Source organism: Nycticebus coucang, chromosome 19, assembly GCF_027406575.1.
Source record: "Nycticebus coucang isolate mNycCou1 chromosome 19, mNycCou1.pri, whole genome shotgun sequence".
Taxonomy (NCBI): Eukaryota; Metazoa; Chordata; class Mammalia; order Primates; family Lorisidae; genus Nycticebus; species Nycticebus coucang.
In genome coordinates, this window is record NC_069798.1 from 15,820,676 (window position 1) to 15,840,058 (window position 19,383).

Sequence of the window (19,383 nt, forward strand, 5' to 3'; positions counted from 1 at the left end):
TCTCCCAGTGCCTCACTTATACGGTGGAGACCTCACAGCGCATGTGAATGTAAAATCCACCAGGCAGGCTCCACACTGACTCCCGTCCACACGAGCAGCAGAGCGCCTCTGGAACTCTGCAGTCCAGACGGGCTCTCTCCATGAGTTAGTGCCTCCTTTTCCTGATGTTCAAAGACTGTTACAAGCAGGTTATTTTATTTTGTTTTGTTTTATTTTATTTTTGTAGAATATAAAAGTGTAAGTTTATTTTATGTTAGAGAAAGGGAAGAGAGTGAATGGAAGAGACGAGAAAGTGAAACAAGAGGGCACAGAACAGGGAGTGAAGGAGGGAAGAGAGAAAAGGAGGAGAGCATGGCCTAGCCTGCCAGGGAGCGAATGAGCGAGGTCTCTGTTCAGGGAGCGGGAGAAAGAAACTGTCATTTGTAAGTGTGAACGTCTATCAGCATTTTAAATGTGAGTGTATCTGTCCTTCATTTATTCACCCATTGATCTATTCCACAAATACTTACAGGGCTCACGCTGTGTGCCAAGCCCTGTGTTAGGTGAACAAACACAAGCTGTGGTCTCTGCCCTCGAAGTTTAGAACCATCAGCTCATGTTTATTTTTAAAATGATTCCAATTGCAGATTTACTAACTACTCTTATGGAAAAAATTGAAAAGATAAAATCAAAGAAAAAGTCATCATTTCCAGTTTTAAGACAACACTTTGTTTTTTATTTATTTATTTATTGTTTTATTGTTGGGCATTCATTGAGGGTACAATAAGCCAGGTTGCATTTGTAGGTAATCAATAACACTGATTGCATTTGTTAGGTAAAATCCCTCTTGCAATCATGTCTTGCCCCCAGAAGGTGTGGCACACACCAAGGCCCCACAGTTAAGGTCATGGGAGGTGGGGAAGGAAAAGCAGAGAGAGGGAAGGGGGGCGGGAAGACAACACTTTATTGTTAACAACCTGCTATATGTTTTTATTTAAAAATTTTTTTTTTTACAAAATTGAATCTATAGTGTTTTGTATCCAATTTTTTTTTTAATTATATTTTGGATACTTTTCCCTATGCCTCAGTTTCAGAATAGAATTTTATTTATGTTTTTAGAGATAGAGTCTTGCTCTGTCTCACAGGCTGTAGAGTCCAGTGGGGCAGTTACAGCTCACTGTAGCCTCTAACTCCTGGCTTTAAGTGATCCTGCTGCCTCAGCCTCCCAAGTAGTTAGGACTGCAGGTGTGTGCCATCACGTCTGACCGACTGTTTTTTATTGTTTTGTAGAGATGAGGGTGTTTCCATGTCGCCTAGACTGATCTTGAACCCCAGGACTCAAGTGATCCTCCCATCTTGGCCTCCCTAAGTGCTGAGATTATAGGCATGAGCCACCATGCCTGGCCTAGAATAGAATCTTAAATAATAGCATATTAATTATTATATGGTTGTACTACATCTATTTAATCAGTTCCTTTTAGACATTTAGATGTTCTTTTCTATGCATTTTTTTGGTTATTAGTGAAATTGAACCCATTTTTATATTTCATCCATAAAGTGTCTCAAAAATTATCTTCAGAGCCTTTACCCATTTTTTCAATTATTTAATCCTGTTTATCACAGATCTTTAACAACATCCTTGGTTTTTCCTGAAGCCCTATGATTTGGTGACTGTAATACTTTTGTTAAAGTGAAATTCTCACAGTCACGTAAGCTCCCAGGTTCTAATGAATGTGGGCAGTGGTTATCTTTGCTACTAGCTCGGTAAACACACAAACATAACCAACAATGTGTTTTATTGGCCTTTCAGACACTAATTGTGTTATTTATTAAACTACAAGTAATTTGTTTACTTCCTTGTTAGAAGTAAATATTTATTTACTGAAGATATTTATGATGTGTGGTCCTCCTCACCCCTTGAGTGGGCAATGCGAAGAGGTTGGGGTTGTTCACACCGACCAGAGCTCTGGTAGGAATGAGTCAGTGTGAATTTTGAATGCTTCATACTTTCAAAAAGCTCATGTTTATCTCACTTAAATGTTTTTGTAATAAATTGCCCCATCATCTTTTCATTTTCCTATATTTCTTTGTGTCTCTTTAATTTACTCTATTATCCAGGGTCTTTTTTTTTTTTTTTTACAGTAAGCCTGTATTACTTTTGTGATAAAAATAAGTTATTTTAGCCGGGCGCGGTGGCTCACACCTGTAATCCTAGCACCCTGGGAAGCTGAGGCCGGTGGATTGCCTGAGCTCACAGGTTCAAGACCAGCCTAAGCCAGACCGAGACTGCATCTCCAGGAATAGCAGGGCGTTGTCGCAGGCAACTGTAGTCCCAGCTACCTGGGAGGCTGAGGCAAGAGAATTGCTTGAGCCCAAGAGTTTGAGGTTGTGGTGAGCTGTGATGCCATGGCACTCAACTGGGGGTGAAAAAATAATAAGTTATTTTAAAAACCTATTTTATGCTGCTTACCACCTTGTTTTATCATAAGTTTCCTTCATCTCCTTCTAGAGTTGAAGAGAAGGCCTGTGTATGTCTTCCTCGTCTTTGTATCTTGGCGTAACATACTCACATGCTCAATGAATGTTCCTCATATGAGATTGTTTCCTTACATGACAGGTGAGATGGTTGAGGTTGAATGAGTTACACATCTCATCACTGATGACAGACGAGGCGGGAGCCGTGGTTTTCCTGTTTCCTAACGGAATTCCTCGTGTTCTCACCATTTCCCCATCACTTAATTTGGTTACCAGCTTTCTGGTGGCCCAGAGACCCCTATTCCTCTGGGCCTTCTCCCTCACCTGCTCCCTGTACCTTGGGGAACTAGCCCTGGGACAGAGCAGGAGCCGCCCTGGCCTCACGCTGTTCTCCAGGCTCACTATCTGCCTTGTGATAGTGAGGCTGGAGCCACCTTTCTAAAAGCCTCACACCTGTGCCCTCAATGCCTGGCTGGCCTGCCTCGCCTGCCTTGCCTGCAAGGCGCTCCCTAAGAACCTGCCCCTTCCTGGCCTGCAGCCACCATCTGGCACACAGCTCCTCACTGTCCCCTGAATCCCTCTGCACCCCTGCCCCTGTTTGGCCTCCCCTCTCGGCCTAGATGCTGGGGCCCCTTTGATCTCTCTGTCTTGCCTGGAGGACAGCCCAGGCCTTCTTCCTCCCTAAACTCCCTCCTCATTGACTTTATCAGCCATTATTTGGGTTACAAGAAAGGAAGCCTGAATTGACCTTCCAGTATGAGGCTAACCAGCCTTGTTCTATGGCAAGGATGCTATGGAGGTGCTCTCCCCAGATACAGTCTCCCTGAAAAATTACAAAATTTCTTCCCAGATCAATTTAGTGTAACGTGATGTTTCCCTGTTCCAGCCGACTCTTGTCCCTTCCTAGGGAGGACTTCTGCCCCCGTATGGGCAGGTGTCCTGCCTGCCCGCCTTCCACCTTCTCTCTGCTGATGGTCATCCGACCCTATTAGGGTGGACACACGGTCTGTGGTTTTCTGCTCTCTGCACCTCCCTGCACAGCTCAGAGAGATGGGGACAGCTGAATGATTTACATTTGACCTTTTTGAGGAGCCGGATGGCAGGCAAGGTGGAGTGTGTGGCTCTTGAGGACTGTGTGACCTGCTTGTTGGGAAGATGCGTGCTGGCTGCACTGCCACAGGGAGCTGCCTGAGCGTCCCCCTGCAGTGACCGCAGAAGAGGGTGCAGTGCTGTGGAGTCTGGCTGTGGCTGGATGGTTCAAAGATGGGGATGGGGAGTAGGGCAAGTCCTAGGGAACCTGTTTCATTGCCAAGTGGAATGTAGAAAGTAGTAGAAGCAAAATCTCTCTCGATGTGTGTGGTAAGGTTTTTCTCACACATACTTCTGTCAATAACCTTTGACTCAGTCCAGAACTTTGGGTTCTGTCTCCCAGACTCACTTTACGGGCCTTAGAGCTTATTCCGGTGGACTTTGAATGTGTGTGCTTCTAGACATTGGCAGTGATGTTCCTTTTTTAAGAATAAAATTAAAGAAGTGTTGGGTTTATTTTATTTTTATCCCATAAAAATGAGGATCTTACTGTGCAGTTTTTGTGTTTTATTGCCTGAGTTCCGCGCAGCTGGAAGCCGATGGATTCTCGTGTTTATTTCTGGTTGTACCATCCATTTCTCTGACCTCATCCCAGGTCTGAGTTATTGGTGCAGTTTGTGTCTTTAGCCCTGGTCCCTTCACCCCCAGTTTCAGAGATTCCCGTTTCTCTGTTACCACACGCTCCCTGCTTAGCAGGACGTGTCCCTCTGTTGTCCCAGCGTGTTCCTGAACAGCTTGCCCATCTGCTCCTTCACACTGACACTGCTCCTTCCTCTGGGGATGTCACCTTTCCCTCAGTGGACGCTCTGCTTCCTGTAACAAGGCTAAGGTGGCCTGGAAGGGGCAGGGTAATGTACAGTTAACTTTTTCCCTCTAAATTTCCAGGTCAAGGTGGCAGTGGGAGGGGATAAAGTTTCATACCGCATTCCTGCCTTACATAGTCTGCACTTTTTAGTTTATTTATTTGTTACATGGAAGACAATTTAATGACAAAAAGAACAATTCACTTATAATCTCACCATTATTTGTTTTTACTCTTTTACAAAGACCCAAAGTAGCATTTAAATAAATGTGTATATAATGTTGTGTGCTTACTTTTTTCATTTATTTTTGTTTTCTTTTCTGATTTTATGGTGGGCATTTGGAGGGCCTAGATTATGTGTTATAGTTCTTTGGTGTCCTTCAGAGGCCACCTATAATCCCAGGCACATAATAGAAACTTAATCAAATTGACTGACATTTTTAGGGTTTCGTAGATTTTTCTTTCTGTAATCAATGATTATTTATGTTCAATTTGATCCCAGTAGCTTTTATGTTTTCAAGAATATGTAGTCTAGTTTCTTGTTTATTATTTTTTCTTTTTCTTCTTTTCTGTTAAATCTTTGGCTCATTGGAGCATAACTGAGAATCATCTTTCTTGTACAAACAAAAAAGGCCTATGGAATGAATCCAAAACTTCAAGATTCACTGTGTTAGTATACAAGGAAATGTCAGGGTTTTCTTAAACTTTTCCCATGATATTGCCATTTAGGATGGAAAAAAGTCATTGAGCCTCTTAAAGATTCACCCAGACCAGTACCTGAAATGTAATCTTTGTACATAAATATTTCTGTTAATTAAACCAAACGAAAAGAAATTGTTTCAAATGTGTATTATTTTTATCATTATAAATTTATAAGAATAGTTCCCTCTAAAAAACTTTTATAGACTAATTTATTTTACTTGTTCGTTCTCTCTTGTAGCATTCTGTTTTTTTTTTTTTGGCAGTTTTTGGCGGGGGCTGGGTTTGAACCCGCCACCTCCAGTATATGGGGCCAGCATCCTACTCCTTTGAGCCACAGGTACCACCCCTCTTATAGCATTCTTTTCAGTGGACATACACTATGGGATATTAATCATCCAGAACTTGTAGGATGGTTGTATTTTGAATTGTGATCCCATAGGAGATATGTCAGCATTTGTCAGAAAATTGATACACTTAAGTAAAACAGTATCTTGATCCCCATGGATTGGGCATCCCCAAGACCACCCCCAGGTTTGATGATTTGCTTGGAGGACTTACAAGACTTAGTATATAAGTTATCCTCACAGCTGTGATTTCTTAAAGCCAAAGTACACAAAGCAAAATAAGCAAAGGGAAAAGGTACTTGGAGGGAAGCCCAGGGAAAACCAAGCACAAGCTTCTGAGGATCTGTTCTTGGTGGAGTCACATAGAACATGCTCAGTTTCCCCAGCACTGAGTCATAACAGCGTGAATGAAATGTTACCAACCAACGAATCTTGTTAGAGACTTAATGCCCAAATGTTTTTTTTTTTGGGGGGGGGTGAGGGGTTGCTGATCACATAGGCATGCCCTCAAATTCCAGAATCCCAGAAATAAAGTAGGTGTTCCATATAAACCATATTGCTGTATAGATGGTGAAGGTGCACATAGTGAGGCACTCCGTCAGTTCTAGGAATGGTAAGAACATCCAAGTTCCCAGTCCAGCCAAGGGCCAGCCTTGTTAATTACTAGGTTAACTCTTTTCTGCACATACCATATATTCTTACATCACTTTCAATTCTGAGATTGGGCATTTGTAAATCAGATTTTTTTTAATGTTTTAGAAATTTACTTAGGAGCAAAGTAAGTACAAAATAAATCTTTAAAAAACAATTCAGATAATGTGAGGGTACAAACAATTAGGTTACAACGTTTGCATTTGTTAGGTAAGGTCCCTGTTGTAGTTGTGTCCCAGACTGGGAGGTGTGTCATAGACCCTTTCCTTTTTTTTCTTTTGTAGAGACAGAGTCTCACTCTATGGCCCTCGGTAGAGTGCTGTGGCCTCACACAGCTCACAGCAACCTCCAAGTCCTGGGCTTAAGCGATTCTGTTGCCTCAGCCTCCCGAGTAGCTGGGACTACAGGCGCCTGCCACAATGCCCGGCTATTTTTTGGTTGCAGTTTGGCTGGGGCCGGGTTTGAGCCCGCCACCCTCGGTATATGGGGCTGGCGCCTTACTGACTGAGCCACAGGCGCCGCCCTCATAGAGCCTTTCCTTGTGCCTGTTAGGTGGGAGGAGCACACCCTCCTCCTCCCTGCTCCTCTCAAATTGAATTAAATTGAGTTTTTCTCTTGTGTGGGCATGTATTGGTTCATCTACTGGCTTCATATTAGTATTGAAGTAAATCTTAAACAGGTTGACCAAGCACCTACCATGTATACGGTATTACGGATATCACTGCAAATGAAAAGTAGTTCAGACATTAATCCCGCTTCAAGAAGTTGTAGGCTAGCAAGGAGGATAGGACAGGAATTTTCATAAATGACTTAGCAGCCAGCCAAGGGCAGAGAAAGTTCTATGGAAAGGGGCCTCCAAAGTCTCTTGAATATGACTCTTGATAAGAACATACTTAATATAATGATATAGGAAAACGTAGCATGTAACTATTGAAAGTAAGTACAACACATTCTGATATTTTCTGTTCTATTTCTTTCCATCCCATTTCATTCAAAACATGCTGGTTGAGACCCTTCAAATTGATTTTTATGACCCATTAATACAGTGGTTCTCAACCTGTGGGTCGCGACCCTTTGGGGGTCGAACCACCCTTTCACAAGGGTCGCCTAAGACCATCCTTCATATAAGATATTTATATTATGATTCATAACAGTATCAAAATTACAGTTATAAAGTAGCAACGAAAATAATTTTATGGATGGAGGTCACCACAACATGAGGAACTGTATTAAAGGGTCTCAGTGTTAGGAAAGTTGAGAACCACTGCATTAATAGGTTTGGACCCACAGTTTGAAAAACATTGCTGTGAGACACTTCGTATACAGGGACCATCCTATTTACGTTTATAAGATTAGTTGTATAGGACCTGATCAATAAGTACCCAAAGCCTAGAGTCCTAATATCAGAGTTCTTTTATTTCCTTCCCATTAATACCACTAAGAGACATAGATCAATGAGGAGGAAGGAGAAGAGGTTGCTATTTCAGCCCTCTTTGTCTTGGTCAAAACTCAACCCACCTAATGCCTCCAGTGCATAAGGCTGAGGAGGGTGAACTTGTGTTATTTTGGTAGCATAAAAAAAAAAGCGTAAGAAAAACGTATATAATAAATGGAACCTGATCAAAATAAAAAGCTTCTGCACAGCCAAGGACACAATCAAAACAGCAAATAGACAACCCACTGAATGGAAAAAAGTATTTACGTGCTATATATCTGGTAAAGGACTGAGAACCAGAATCTATGAAGAACTCAAGCAAAAAACAACCAAACAACCCCATTAAAAAGTGGGCAAAACCAAGAAGAAGGGGAAAGATGGGGAGGGGGGAGGCTGGTTGGAGGGAGGGTAATTGGTGGGAACACAACTACAGCGCATTTTACAAGAGTACATGTCAAATTTACTAAGTGTAGAGTATAAACGTCTCAACACAATAAATAAGAAAATGCGGTGAAGGCTATGTTAACCAATTTGATGAAAATATTTCAAATGGTATATAAAACCAGCCCATTATACTCCATAATTGCATTCATGTACACAGCTATGATTCAATATATAAAAAAAAAAGTGGGCAAAAGACATGAGCAGAAACTTGGTTTTTTAAACTTTTAATTTGTTTCACTTTTCCAATCGGTTTTTATTAGTAGTTAAGTCATGAATCAGAGTCATCAGGTACCCTCTACTACCCTGGGAGGAGGAGGACAGAGGAGGTGGGTACAGCCCGTTCAAATCTTCTCAGGAAACGTGCCCTCTGCCCAGCAGTCGTCTGGGCTGCCAGGCAGGGTATGGGGCAGAGTGGCTCGTGCGCACGCTCGTACCACTCACACCCGAGCAGACATCACGTCCTGCCGCAGCCGTTGTTGCAGTGGCGGGTATCTGGGTAGCTCTGCCGGCACTTCCTGGCCTGGTTCTGGCTGGGGAAGTTGCCGTCAAAAGGGACAGTCTTCCAGTTCTTGACTTGGGTCTTGCTGTCTTCCGCCATGGTGCCAACTCCTAAAGATCCCTCCAGGGCACCTCGAGGCTCGATGTGACCCACAGCCGAGCAGAAGCTTTTAAATGAAGATATGCTAATGGCCAATAAACTCGTGAAAAAAATGCTCAACATCTCTAATCACTTGGGAAATGCAAATCAAAACCACAATTAGATGTCACCTAACTCCAACAAGAATGGCTCATATTAATAAGTCCCCAAACAACCAATGCTGGCCCTGGATGCAGAGAGAAAGGAACACTTATACACTGTTGGTGGGGCTGCAAACTAGGGCAACCTGTATGGAAAATTGTAGGGAGATACCTCAAAGAACTTAAAGTAGACCTGCCGTTTGATCCCGCAGTCCCACCGCTGGGTATGTATCCAAAGAAAAAAAGGTCATTTTATGAACAGGACACCTGCGCTTGAATGTTAAGAGCAGCACAATTCACAATCTCAAAAGATGTGGAAACAACTCAAGTGCCCACCCATTCCATATGAATGGATTAATAAAATGTGGTATATGCATACTATGGAGTACTACTCAGCCCTAAAGAAAAATGGCAATCTAATATCTTTTATGACAATGTGGATGGAACTGGAGACCATTCTTCGGAGTGAAACATCATAGGAATGGAGAAACAAACACATATACTCAATACCAGGTTGGAACTGATCAGTCAACACTTATGTGCACGTGTGGAAGTAAATCTCAATGAAAATCAGAGTGGGGGAGGCGGGGTGGGTAAATTCACGCGTATTGAGTATGGTGTACCCCTGTCTGGGTCGAGGACATGCTTATAACCCTGACTCAATTTGTACAAAAAACAACGTGTATAAGCAAAACCTCTGATATTCTGAAATTTTAAAAAAATCAAGTCCTCAAACTTGGAAACCTAGCTAGAGTTTTGGAGAGCATACTTTTTTCTTATTATATGTATTTTTTAAGCTACCAATGTAAATCGGATTTTTATTTTATGTATTTTCTTGAAATTCTAAAGTAACATTTTTAAAACCTTGTTTTCCTGCTGCTCAAAGGACCTGGAGGTCTGGGCCAGTTCATGTTGTCTCTTTGTACATGAGGGTCAGAGCTGGCGTCGTATTAGTGACAGTGCCTTGTGGACAAGCTCTCTTGTAGTTAGCTTTATTTTATAAAGAATTACCTATAGAAAATTCTTCCCTCAAAAGTGTGATTATGATCTCAGATAATTACATATAAGTTGACTTTTCCCCACCCCTACTAGTCACCTGAAGGTGAAATGTTCTTTGGAGAGTTGACAGCAAGGTCCTCAAGGTCCTGAGGGGGGCCTGTGGGCCGGGGATGGTGGTAAACCCCATGTCTTACCTCTTACCCTTGAAGTCTTCCTAAGGACATGCTCTCATTAGGGCTCTGTTAAGAAAAATTGGCCTAATGGGAAATAATGGAAGTGGCTTAAGTAACAGATTTTCACTCTCTGATGTGCAGGGACTTTTTCTTTGCTACGCCCTTCACTGGAGGTCTCTCTAGGCCGGGCTATGGGCCAAATCAAGCCATCCTAATAAGGCTGGTTAAGCCATATAGTAGGTGTCAGATCTAGGTGAACTGGGGATTCTTTGCATTTATGCTTGAACGTGAATGACTTTTTTTGGTGATAAACTGGCCATCTTTTTACCCAGTAAATACTAATACTGGTGGTTTTGTTTTTTGGCAAGATGCCACGCTTGGTGCTTGGGTGTAAATTTAGCCCTAAACTAGGCTAAGAGGGAGACGCAGGGTAGAGAAATGGACAGTTTGGAAAAGAGATTTGTTAGGAAAGCACCATAGTAGTTCAGAGAAGTGGTGGAGGTTTTTACAGAACACATGAAAAAGAAAACTTGGATGCAAGTGATGGTGTTCATTTTCAGCATATATTGTACACTCTGCCCTGGCTACTATGTGAGAGGCTTGATAAAATAATGAACAAGAAAACACATGGTTTTTGCCAGTGATCATTCAGTGTAGTGAAGGAAGACCAACAAGAGAGAAGTTAAGTAAGCACCGTGAAGAGGAAGCGGGCAATGATGGGTTGTCATTTTCACATTTTTACCTTTTTGCTTGACTTTCAGGTTATTTTTCAACATCCTTTACTATTCAAATGCAAGAGTTATTTCAAATGCTTATTTCTGAACCGGTTTTCTCTCCTTCTCTTTTTAGCATACATAAAAGGTGGGTGGATCCTTAGGAAGGCCTGGAAGATTTACAATAAATGCTATCTGGACATCAATACCCTTCAGGAGGTGTATCAGAAGAAGCTAACGGAAGAATCCTTGACTTCTGATGCTGCAAATGATAATCACATTGTGGCTGAAGGGGTGTCTGAGGAGTCTCTAAACAGACTGAAAGGTGCTGTGAGCTTTGGATATGGCCTTTTTCACCTTTGCATATCCATGGTGCCCCCAAACCTGCTCAAAATCATCAACCTGCTGGGTTTTCCTGGAGACCGCCTACAGGGGCTTTCTTCACTGATGTATGCAAGCGAAAGTAAGGACATGAAGGCCCCTTTAGCTACGTGAGTAGCTATATTGCAATGCTTTGGTAGATAATATAGTGTTGAAAGTAAGTAAACCACAATCAAAGAGTTTAAAGGAAACTTCAGGTAAAGAGATGGTTGAGAGGACACCATGCTTTATGTTAACACAACACCGACTCTGGGTTCCGTGGGAATTCTGACTTTAGTTACAGAACAAGGCACCGGTCATAAATCTCATGAGCCCTTCATTTAAATGGATGGAATTACTTTTATCTTTCAACCTCAAATGGTTTATTAAGCAGTTCTTGCGACTTTGACCAGAGTCGCTGAGATCCATGATCCTGATTTTTGAACTTGGCAGACAAATTTGATAAGCCTTTTCTGTTGTTCTGAAGCTTTCATTCTGATAAAGAATCTTCATGTTGGGTAACTTTGCTGGATAATTATAGGTGATCCGTTTCTTATATGTGGCTTGGGGAGTTTGTGCTATTCTACTAAATTGTCACGTTATGTGGTTCATTCTAAACATAACCGGCCATTATTTAAACCAAGAGTCTGGGGAAGCTGATATAACTATCTAGAGAAAGGATTCACCTATTTCTGGATCAGTTAAAAGTGGTGTGATTTTTTTTTATATCTGGAAAATATCTGCTGTTTAGTATTTAATAACCAGATGTGCATTGTCCAACCTTATACCACTTGTCAAATTTTTCTCCCAAATGTTGATATCATGGTGGACTTTAGTTCTATTTCTACTCAGGTCAATATTGAGAAATTTGATGTCATTCTTAGTTGATAACTACTAAAAAGTCATCAGTGTTTCATTTAAAAGATATCTGTGCTAGGTGCAGTGGCTCACACCTATAATCCTAGCACTCTGGAGGCTGAGGTGGGTGGATTGCCTGAGCTCAAGAGTTCGGGACCAGCCTGAACAAGAATGAGATTTCATCTTTAAAAATAGCTATGGGGGGCAGGGGGAGATAAAAATAGCCATGTGGACTCCATGCCTGTAGCTCAAGCAGCTAGGGCACCAGCCACATACACCGGAGCTGGAGGGTTTGAATCCAGCCCTGGCCCACCAAACAACAATGACAACTACAAACAGAAAATATCCGCGCGTTATGGTGGGCGCCTTGTAGTCCCAGCTACTTGGGAGGCTGAAGCAAGAGAATCGCTTAAGCCCAAGAGTTTGAGGTTGCTGTGAGCTGTGACTCCACAGCACTCTACCCAGGGTGACAGCTTGAGACTCTAAAAAAAAAAAAAAATAGCCATGTGTTGTGGCAGGTGCCTATAGTCCCAGCTACTTGGGATGCTAAAGCAAGAGGATCGCCTCAGCCCAAGAGTTTGAGATTGCTGTGAGCTATGACTTCACAGCACTCTAGCAAGTGAGATCCTGTCTCAAAAAGAAAAAAAAAAAGAAGGTATCTGTGCCTCTCCAAATTCACTTACACAAAGTAGTCCTTTACTAATTTGAACTAACTGATGTGTAACTTGTAATCAATTTGCCTGTCTACATCTCAATATTATTTTGTACTTATATCTGAGAAAGTATTATTTGTACTTATATCTGAATTAGTGTGAGCTCTGTAAATTTGTAAAACCAAAATTATGAGCATATGAGCAGTATTCATTTACATAAAAATATTTGACATGTTGGTTAAACATTTTCCTCTGGTCATAAAAGCAAATCCCAATGAATCTGTTTAGTTTACCAAGTTTAGCATGACATTTTTCTTGAAAGAAATGAGTTTCAAGCAAGGGAATTTTAAGTAAGGTATTTATTAGCTTGGTTTTTAAATTGAGCATTCTCAAAGGCCAGAGAAAGGGCCTTTCTTCTGGTCCTATCACTAAGTGAGTATGTTTGTGTCTGGGGTTTCTATGTTGAAACTTGACCTAGCCTTCCACCCAACCTTTTTGAACATAAGAGAGACGAACATTTTCCTTTTGCAAAAAAAGAATAAAGCTTTTATTATAAGGAGACAGTAAATTCAGTTAACTGTTTCACATTTGTGCATTAATGATAAGGTGTAGACTTCAGAGATTTAAATGGGTCATCTCTTCAGCAATCCATCTAGAAGGTTCAGAAAAGCTAAATGCTTCTCTTCTCTTAGTACCATCTCCCCTGATTTGGGGGCGGGGGGAGGGTGTATGATGATTCTAACACTGTGCTGAAGTTGCACTTCTCCAAATACTGACAAAATTAAAATAGAGAAAGACTCTGATTTTTACTTCTTCAAAGTCTGCACAGTGTTTTAGAAAGAGTGTGCATTGGCGAAACACGTGTGAAACTTTTAAAAAATAGAAACAACCTAAGAAAAATTATTTGCTCACTGTTTCTCTCCCTCTTCCTTTAGATTGGCGCTGCTCTGGTACCACACCGTAGTCCGCCCGTTTTTTGCCTTGGACGGCAGTGATAACAAAGCAGGCCTGGACGAAGCAAAGGAAATTCTCCTCAAAAAAGAAGCTGCTTATCCCAATTCTTCCCTCTTTATGTTTTTCAAGGGACGGATACAACGATTAGAGGTACCATGCCCTTTCCTCTTCTTTTTGAAAAAAAGCCTCTGATGATCAATTCTCTAATTCTCACTTGAAGACTCATCTCAAAACATGCCAGAATGTCACAGTGCCCAGGAACATTTTGTTCTTTTGCATTTCGTTATATCATTGCCAAGAAAGAATGTTCCAGAAACCCAGAGTGTGAGTCGTTACCTTCTGTTCCGGAGACATGGGCAAGGTAGGGGTAAAAGATTCTTCATCGGTAATGAGATGAGATTGGTGTGCTTCACAATGAAAGTCTGTGAGCATTATTAAGCCCTCTTAGTTGAGAAACACAAAATATAATTTTTTCCCTTTTCTGAGTTACTAATAATCTATTTCTAAATTTTGATCTTGGCTAACAGTTGACTTATATAAAAGTTACTGCCTTAAATGTCAGGGCAGCATCAGCTTTGAAACGATTGTGGCTTTTGTCACATTTTCACATGCTTAATTTGGTTTGGAACTGTGTAGAGCTTTACACATGCTATCCCATTCAATTCTCAGAACAACCCTGTGGCCTAAATATGAAATTCTCTTCTGCGTGTTACAGAAAAAGAAAAGAAAAACAGGGATCCAAAGGGCTTCAAGTAACTTCCTGGGTTTGCCATCTTGTCCACTCTAAAACCAGAAGCTTCGCTCTGGCCTTTAAAGGATTCGTCTTCTCCTTTGAATGTTTTTTTTTTTTAATCTACTTGCTTGAGGTTAAGAGGGTTTGTAGAAAAATAATAATATAAGAAATCAATCGTGAATATGAAAGAAGGTTGCTGTTACACCAGGTGCACCATCCCTGTTCTTGACCATTGGTTGCCAGTGATGAGTTTGAGGTTCTAACAACATCTGTTGTCCAGTTAACCAGGCACCCTACTAGTCAGCCCTCAGGGTCCTCTGAGTCCTTGTGAACTTTTTGCCTAGAAGGGCCTTTACGGGCACATGGATGATTTGTTCATTTGGGGAGGGGTGGGGGTGGGAGAATGGAGTGTGTATTACTTCCTCAGTCATTTTTTTTTCTTCACAAAGTGAGTCCTTAAATCTGAGAACTCCTCAGAGCAATTCTCTAGTTCGCTCTAAGCCCTTTATGTATAGAAGATGTATTTTAGAGATGATACCAACACCTTATAATTGAAATGTCATGCAGAAAGCTCACCAGGATCCAAATTATTTAAACCAGTATCTAAACCCATGTCTGAGTTATTTTTCTTCTCATCATCTTGAAACTGTTTTTCTTTGCATTTAGGCTCATAGCCTTTGGTTGTACTTCCTTTTGTCTCTTGCTTTTAAAAATGTAGTTCTGGGAGGCGCCTGTGGCTCAGCGAATAGGGCGCCAGCCCCATATACCGAGGGTGGCAGGTTCAAACCCGGCCCGGCCAAACTGCAAAAAAAAAAAAAAATGTAGTTGTAACTTTTTTGTGTAGCCAGGTCTGTTGGTTACCGTTCTTGCTCAGGATTAGGCCTGCTTATAGGGAAAGATGTTCAGGCTACTGAAGTTTCTGAACTTCCTTGGGTTTGTGCAGGAGAAAATAACACTGTAAAAAAAAAAATTTAGGCCAGGCATGGCGGCTCATGTCTGTAATCATAGCACTCAGGAAGGCTGAGATGAGTAGATTGCTTGAGCCCAGGAGTTCAAGACCAGCCTGAGGAAGAGCCAGACCCTGTGTTTACTAAAAGTAGAAAAACTAGCTGGGTGTGGTGGGGGGCACCTGTAGTCCTAGCTACTTGGGAGGCTGAGGCAAGAGGACCACTTGAGAATTTGAGGTTGCTGTGAGCTGTGATGCCATGCATTCTACCCAGGGTGACAAGTGATAACAGTGACACTGTCTCACAAAAAGGAAAAGACAATTTGAAGTTAACTAAGCCTTCTGACTTCAGAGACCATCTCTGAAATGAAAGGTGTGTACAGGGTGAGTGTTTTCTCAGATTTAAATTTCTTAAAGGGCAGACAGTTTACATTTTGAATAGCATTGAACATGACGATACTAGGTTCAGTGTTTGACAAAGATTTGTGAGAGTAAAAGACTGAAATTTAAAACAGTAAGCAACAGGGAAGTGGTGCGCCTTGACATTAGGCATTCGTTTATTAGAATTCTTTCCCTTTATTGATGAATGAAGGCTCTAAATTGGGTTTTGACGTTGTTAAACAGAAATGTAAAAGTTGGTATTTATATTTTTTCATGCTTGCCATTTGAGTTAATTGCTCATTTTAAAACAAAAATTGGTTAAACTAATAACTCCCCTGCCCACCTCCCCCAGAAACCTTAATTTGGCCTGGTTTTAGTTTGTGCCACAGTTAATTCATGTAAGGGACTGAGTGAGTGCTGGAAGTATGTGGCCGTTCATTGTTATTGGGATGGTTCTAGAAATGAGGCAGCCACCATTCAAAGGATCCCTGTGAATGTGGTCTTAGGAGGTACGTACTCTATGTGGTAGCTCTGAGCAGATGTTCAGTCTCTTTGGGGGTAGATCATTGTGATTAGCTGGGGGAAGATGTTAGAACTCCTTCACAGCGAGATGGCTTGCTGGCTTGACTGGTATTTGATTTAAGGAAAAGGACACAGCTTAGTGAGTAGAATGCCAGCCACATACACTGAGGCTGGCGGGTTTGAGTCTGGCCCGGGCCTTCTAAACAACAATGACAACTGCAACAATAACAAAAAATAGTTGGGTGTTGTGGCAGGCGCCTGCAGTCCCAGCTACTTGGGACACTGAAGCAAGAGAATCGTTCGAGCCCAAGAGTTTGAGGTTGCTGTGAGCTGTGACCCCACGGCACTCTACCAAGGGCAACACAGTGAGACTGTCTCAAAAAAAAAAAAAAAAGAAAGAAAAGAAAAAAGAAAAAGGACATGAGGTGTGTCATTGCTCTTGTTCAGTGAGCTGCTGCTTTAGGGCCAAGTGCAATGTGATGAGTATTTCTATTTGGCTCTTCCCAAAGGCCCAGACTTTGAAAATATTTTAGGGCTAACTTGAAATGGGATTGTTACTATCCTCAGGGTGCCCAGACACCAGTGTTTCATTGATCTTCCCACGTACACGTGTAGGAAGGTTTCAGTGGGTGGTTTCCTTCATTTGCAGAGGGACTCTAAGGCCCTGGATCGGTTTATAAAAACATACACGGCTCAATCAATGAATTTGCAAGTAATTCTTTTTCTTTCCAGTGAGCCTTTAGGTTAGAGATAGGGGATCTTGACCTCTCATCAACACACACAGAATCTGGTCGTAGGGCTCTAAGTTAGGGGGTGTGTCATTATGACACCAGTGACTCAGATCTTGGGAAGTATTTAAATCGTCACTTCTCTGTACGCTGGATATCATACAGAGTGACTGGCCACTATGTACCCATCAATCTTATTTTCCTGCACTCATTATTTTTAAATCTCATTCCGTGTCCACTTTTTCTTTTAATTTAATTAGCAACTTTTTACAGACTTTGCCCTGCACTGGTTGGGTCTGTTTAGAAGTTGTGTGGGAGAATGATTTCTTGAGCAGATCTGTGCCTATCCAACCACATTACACCATGCCTAGTTGTAACAGCTTCGCTAGCTTCTGTGGTGGCCTCACTTGAAGTTGCAGTGAAGTACCGTGCCTTGGAGGTGCTTGAGGTCTGTCTGTACCTCAGCTGATGAGCACAGGATTGTCTTTGCCAGAAAGATCTTCACTGCCTCTGCTTCTCCTGCTTCCTGTTTATAGTCCTCACACTTTGAACTACCTACCCCATCTTCCTTCACTCCTTCCGTGTGTGTATGTGTGTGTGTGTACTTACCGCAGTGCTAGGAGGAATGATGGTTAATACAGTATCTAAATAAGGGTGTGATGGTCACTGTTATGCCTGCTGAGTGCTTAAGCCTGCAAAGTTGGGTATCAGATTTTCTTTTTCATTTATTTTTCCTTTTTGGAAGCAAGATCTTGTTTTGCGGTTGAGAGCTGTCAGGAAAGCGAGGCCTGTGATTGGCAAAATGGGTGTGGACGTAGCAATAGGGGCTATCGGAGCTATATAGCTATTTACCTTTCCCTGCATTTTCATAACGCAGCCAGCTTGTGGGAAGTCGATACATGGGCTATAAAGTAATCTCAATTTTCAAGTGAGAATTGATAGTTATAGTTCTGAATTTTGTATTTTTCATTAATGTTCACTTAATTTTCATCTAGTTAAACCCATGGTAGTATTAAATTCATTAAGGTACAAGTGATTAATGCGTATTTTTCTTCATTCTTTTTAAAGCACATAGTATTAGGGACAAGTCTATATTTTCGTGAACTATTTTTATTTTGTTCTGCCCTTTTTTAAGTAAAACAAATTTGTACAACTTTTCTCCCTTTAGCTTTAACAGTCTACTTTGTAACACACACCCGTATGTATTTGGTTTTATGTACATGTATGTTTCATATGCATTCATTATATGTATATGTAATGTAACTAATTTTTAATATTAATCTATCTCTAAATGCTTGAATATTTGCATGAACAAAAGTAGTTTTCTATAAAGTTAGTGAACATATTCTAATGAAGTTTGCTATTATGCAAACTTGTAGATAGCTCTTATTTTGAAACTCTCCCAAGCTTGAGAGCCATACATTGTGAATATCCTGACACTTTAAAATCTTGAGTCTGTTTTTTGGAAACACATCTGAGCCTAGCCGAAGACTCGCCCTCAGTGTGTATTTGTTGAACTAATAGATGAGTCTGTTAGCATCAAATCTATTGCCCGATGTGATGCTGTCCTTTCCTTTTTACAAAAGGAAGCTGTGATTATCAGGGCCTGTCTACATGTCTCGTGGGGGACCTAAGGTGTTTCCAAGGCAAGTTCCTAAGAAGAAGATACAAAAGGGTCTTGATAATTGGAATAAGATGACGGCCTCCTAAGGAGGGTTCTGAATATTTCAATTCTGATGTGCTGGCTAAACAATCAGTTTCATATCTTTAGAGTCAGGCTTTTATGTCAAGGCTGTGGTTATAAAAACTGAAATAAGGCGGCACCTGTGGCTCAGTGAGTAGGGTGCCGGCCCCATATACCGAGGGTGGCAGGTTCGAACCCAGCCTCAGCCAAACTGCAACAAAAAAATAGCCGGGTGTTGTGGTGGGCTCCTGTAGTCCCAGCTACTTGGGAGGCTGAGGCAAGAGAATTGCTTAAGCCCAAGAGCTGGAGGTTGCTGTGAGCTGTGACATAACAGCACTCTACAGAGGGCAACAAAGTAAAACTGTCTCAAAAAAACAAAAAACTGAATTAAATACATTGAAATGAAGTAAGAAGTAAATAGGTTCAATGAAGCTCTGTGCGTTTTGCTGATTGTACTGAAATGAGAAGGCGTGGAGCCCTGTAGTAAGCCTGGTGGGAGGCTTTACTATAACTGCCTCTCAAACTATTGCACTAAGACTCCCTAAGGACAAGTAGGAGTTTGTATGCAGCCCAGAGGCCACCCCTTTATCTTCTGCATTTATGTGTATAATATGTGTCACGTACACACATATCATATGCACACGCATGTTAGACACACACGGACATACCTGAAAAGAGCATGTTGATGTGTTTGCCCTGTCTGCAGCTCCCAACTATAAGTGAGCCCCATCGGCACTGGGGCTTCGGTGTGGTATATGTGTACCATGGACTATTATGCAGCCTTAAAGAAAGATGGAGACTTTACCTCTTTCATGTTTACATGGATGGAGCTGGAACATATTCTTCTTAGCAAAGTATCTCAGGAATGGAAGAAAAAGTATCCAATGTACTCAGCCCTACTATGAAGCTAAATTATAGCTTTCACATGAAGGCTATAACCCAACTATAGCCCAAGAAGAAAGGAAAAGGGGAGAGGGAGAGGAGGAGAGAGGATGGGTGGAGGGAGGGTGATTGGTGGGA

The 19,383-nt window shown here is 41.6% G+C and overlaps 1 protein-coding gene across 2 annotated transcripts in view; it reads left to right on the top strand.

Annotated features, from left to right (window-relative positions):
• Positions 1–19,383, top strand: part of TTC39C (tetratricopeptide repeat domain 39C) — a 121,416-nt gene that overhangs the window by 53,363 nt on the left and 48,670 nt on the right. The window contains exons 5-6 of one of the 2 annotated variants that reach the window (XM_053571984.1): positions 10,681–11,035; positions 13,351–13,519. In XM_053571984.1, the coding sequence (XP_053427959.1) occupies positions 10,681–11,035; positions 13,351–13,519 (524 nt within the window). Of the gene's footprint in view, positions 1–10,680; positions 11,036–13,350; positions 13,520–19,383 lie in introns of those variants that run through there. The other variant, XM_053571985.1, reaches the window with a different exon arrangement.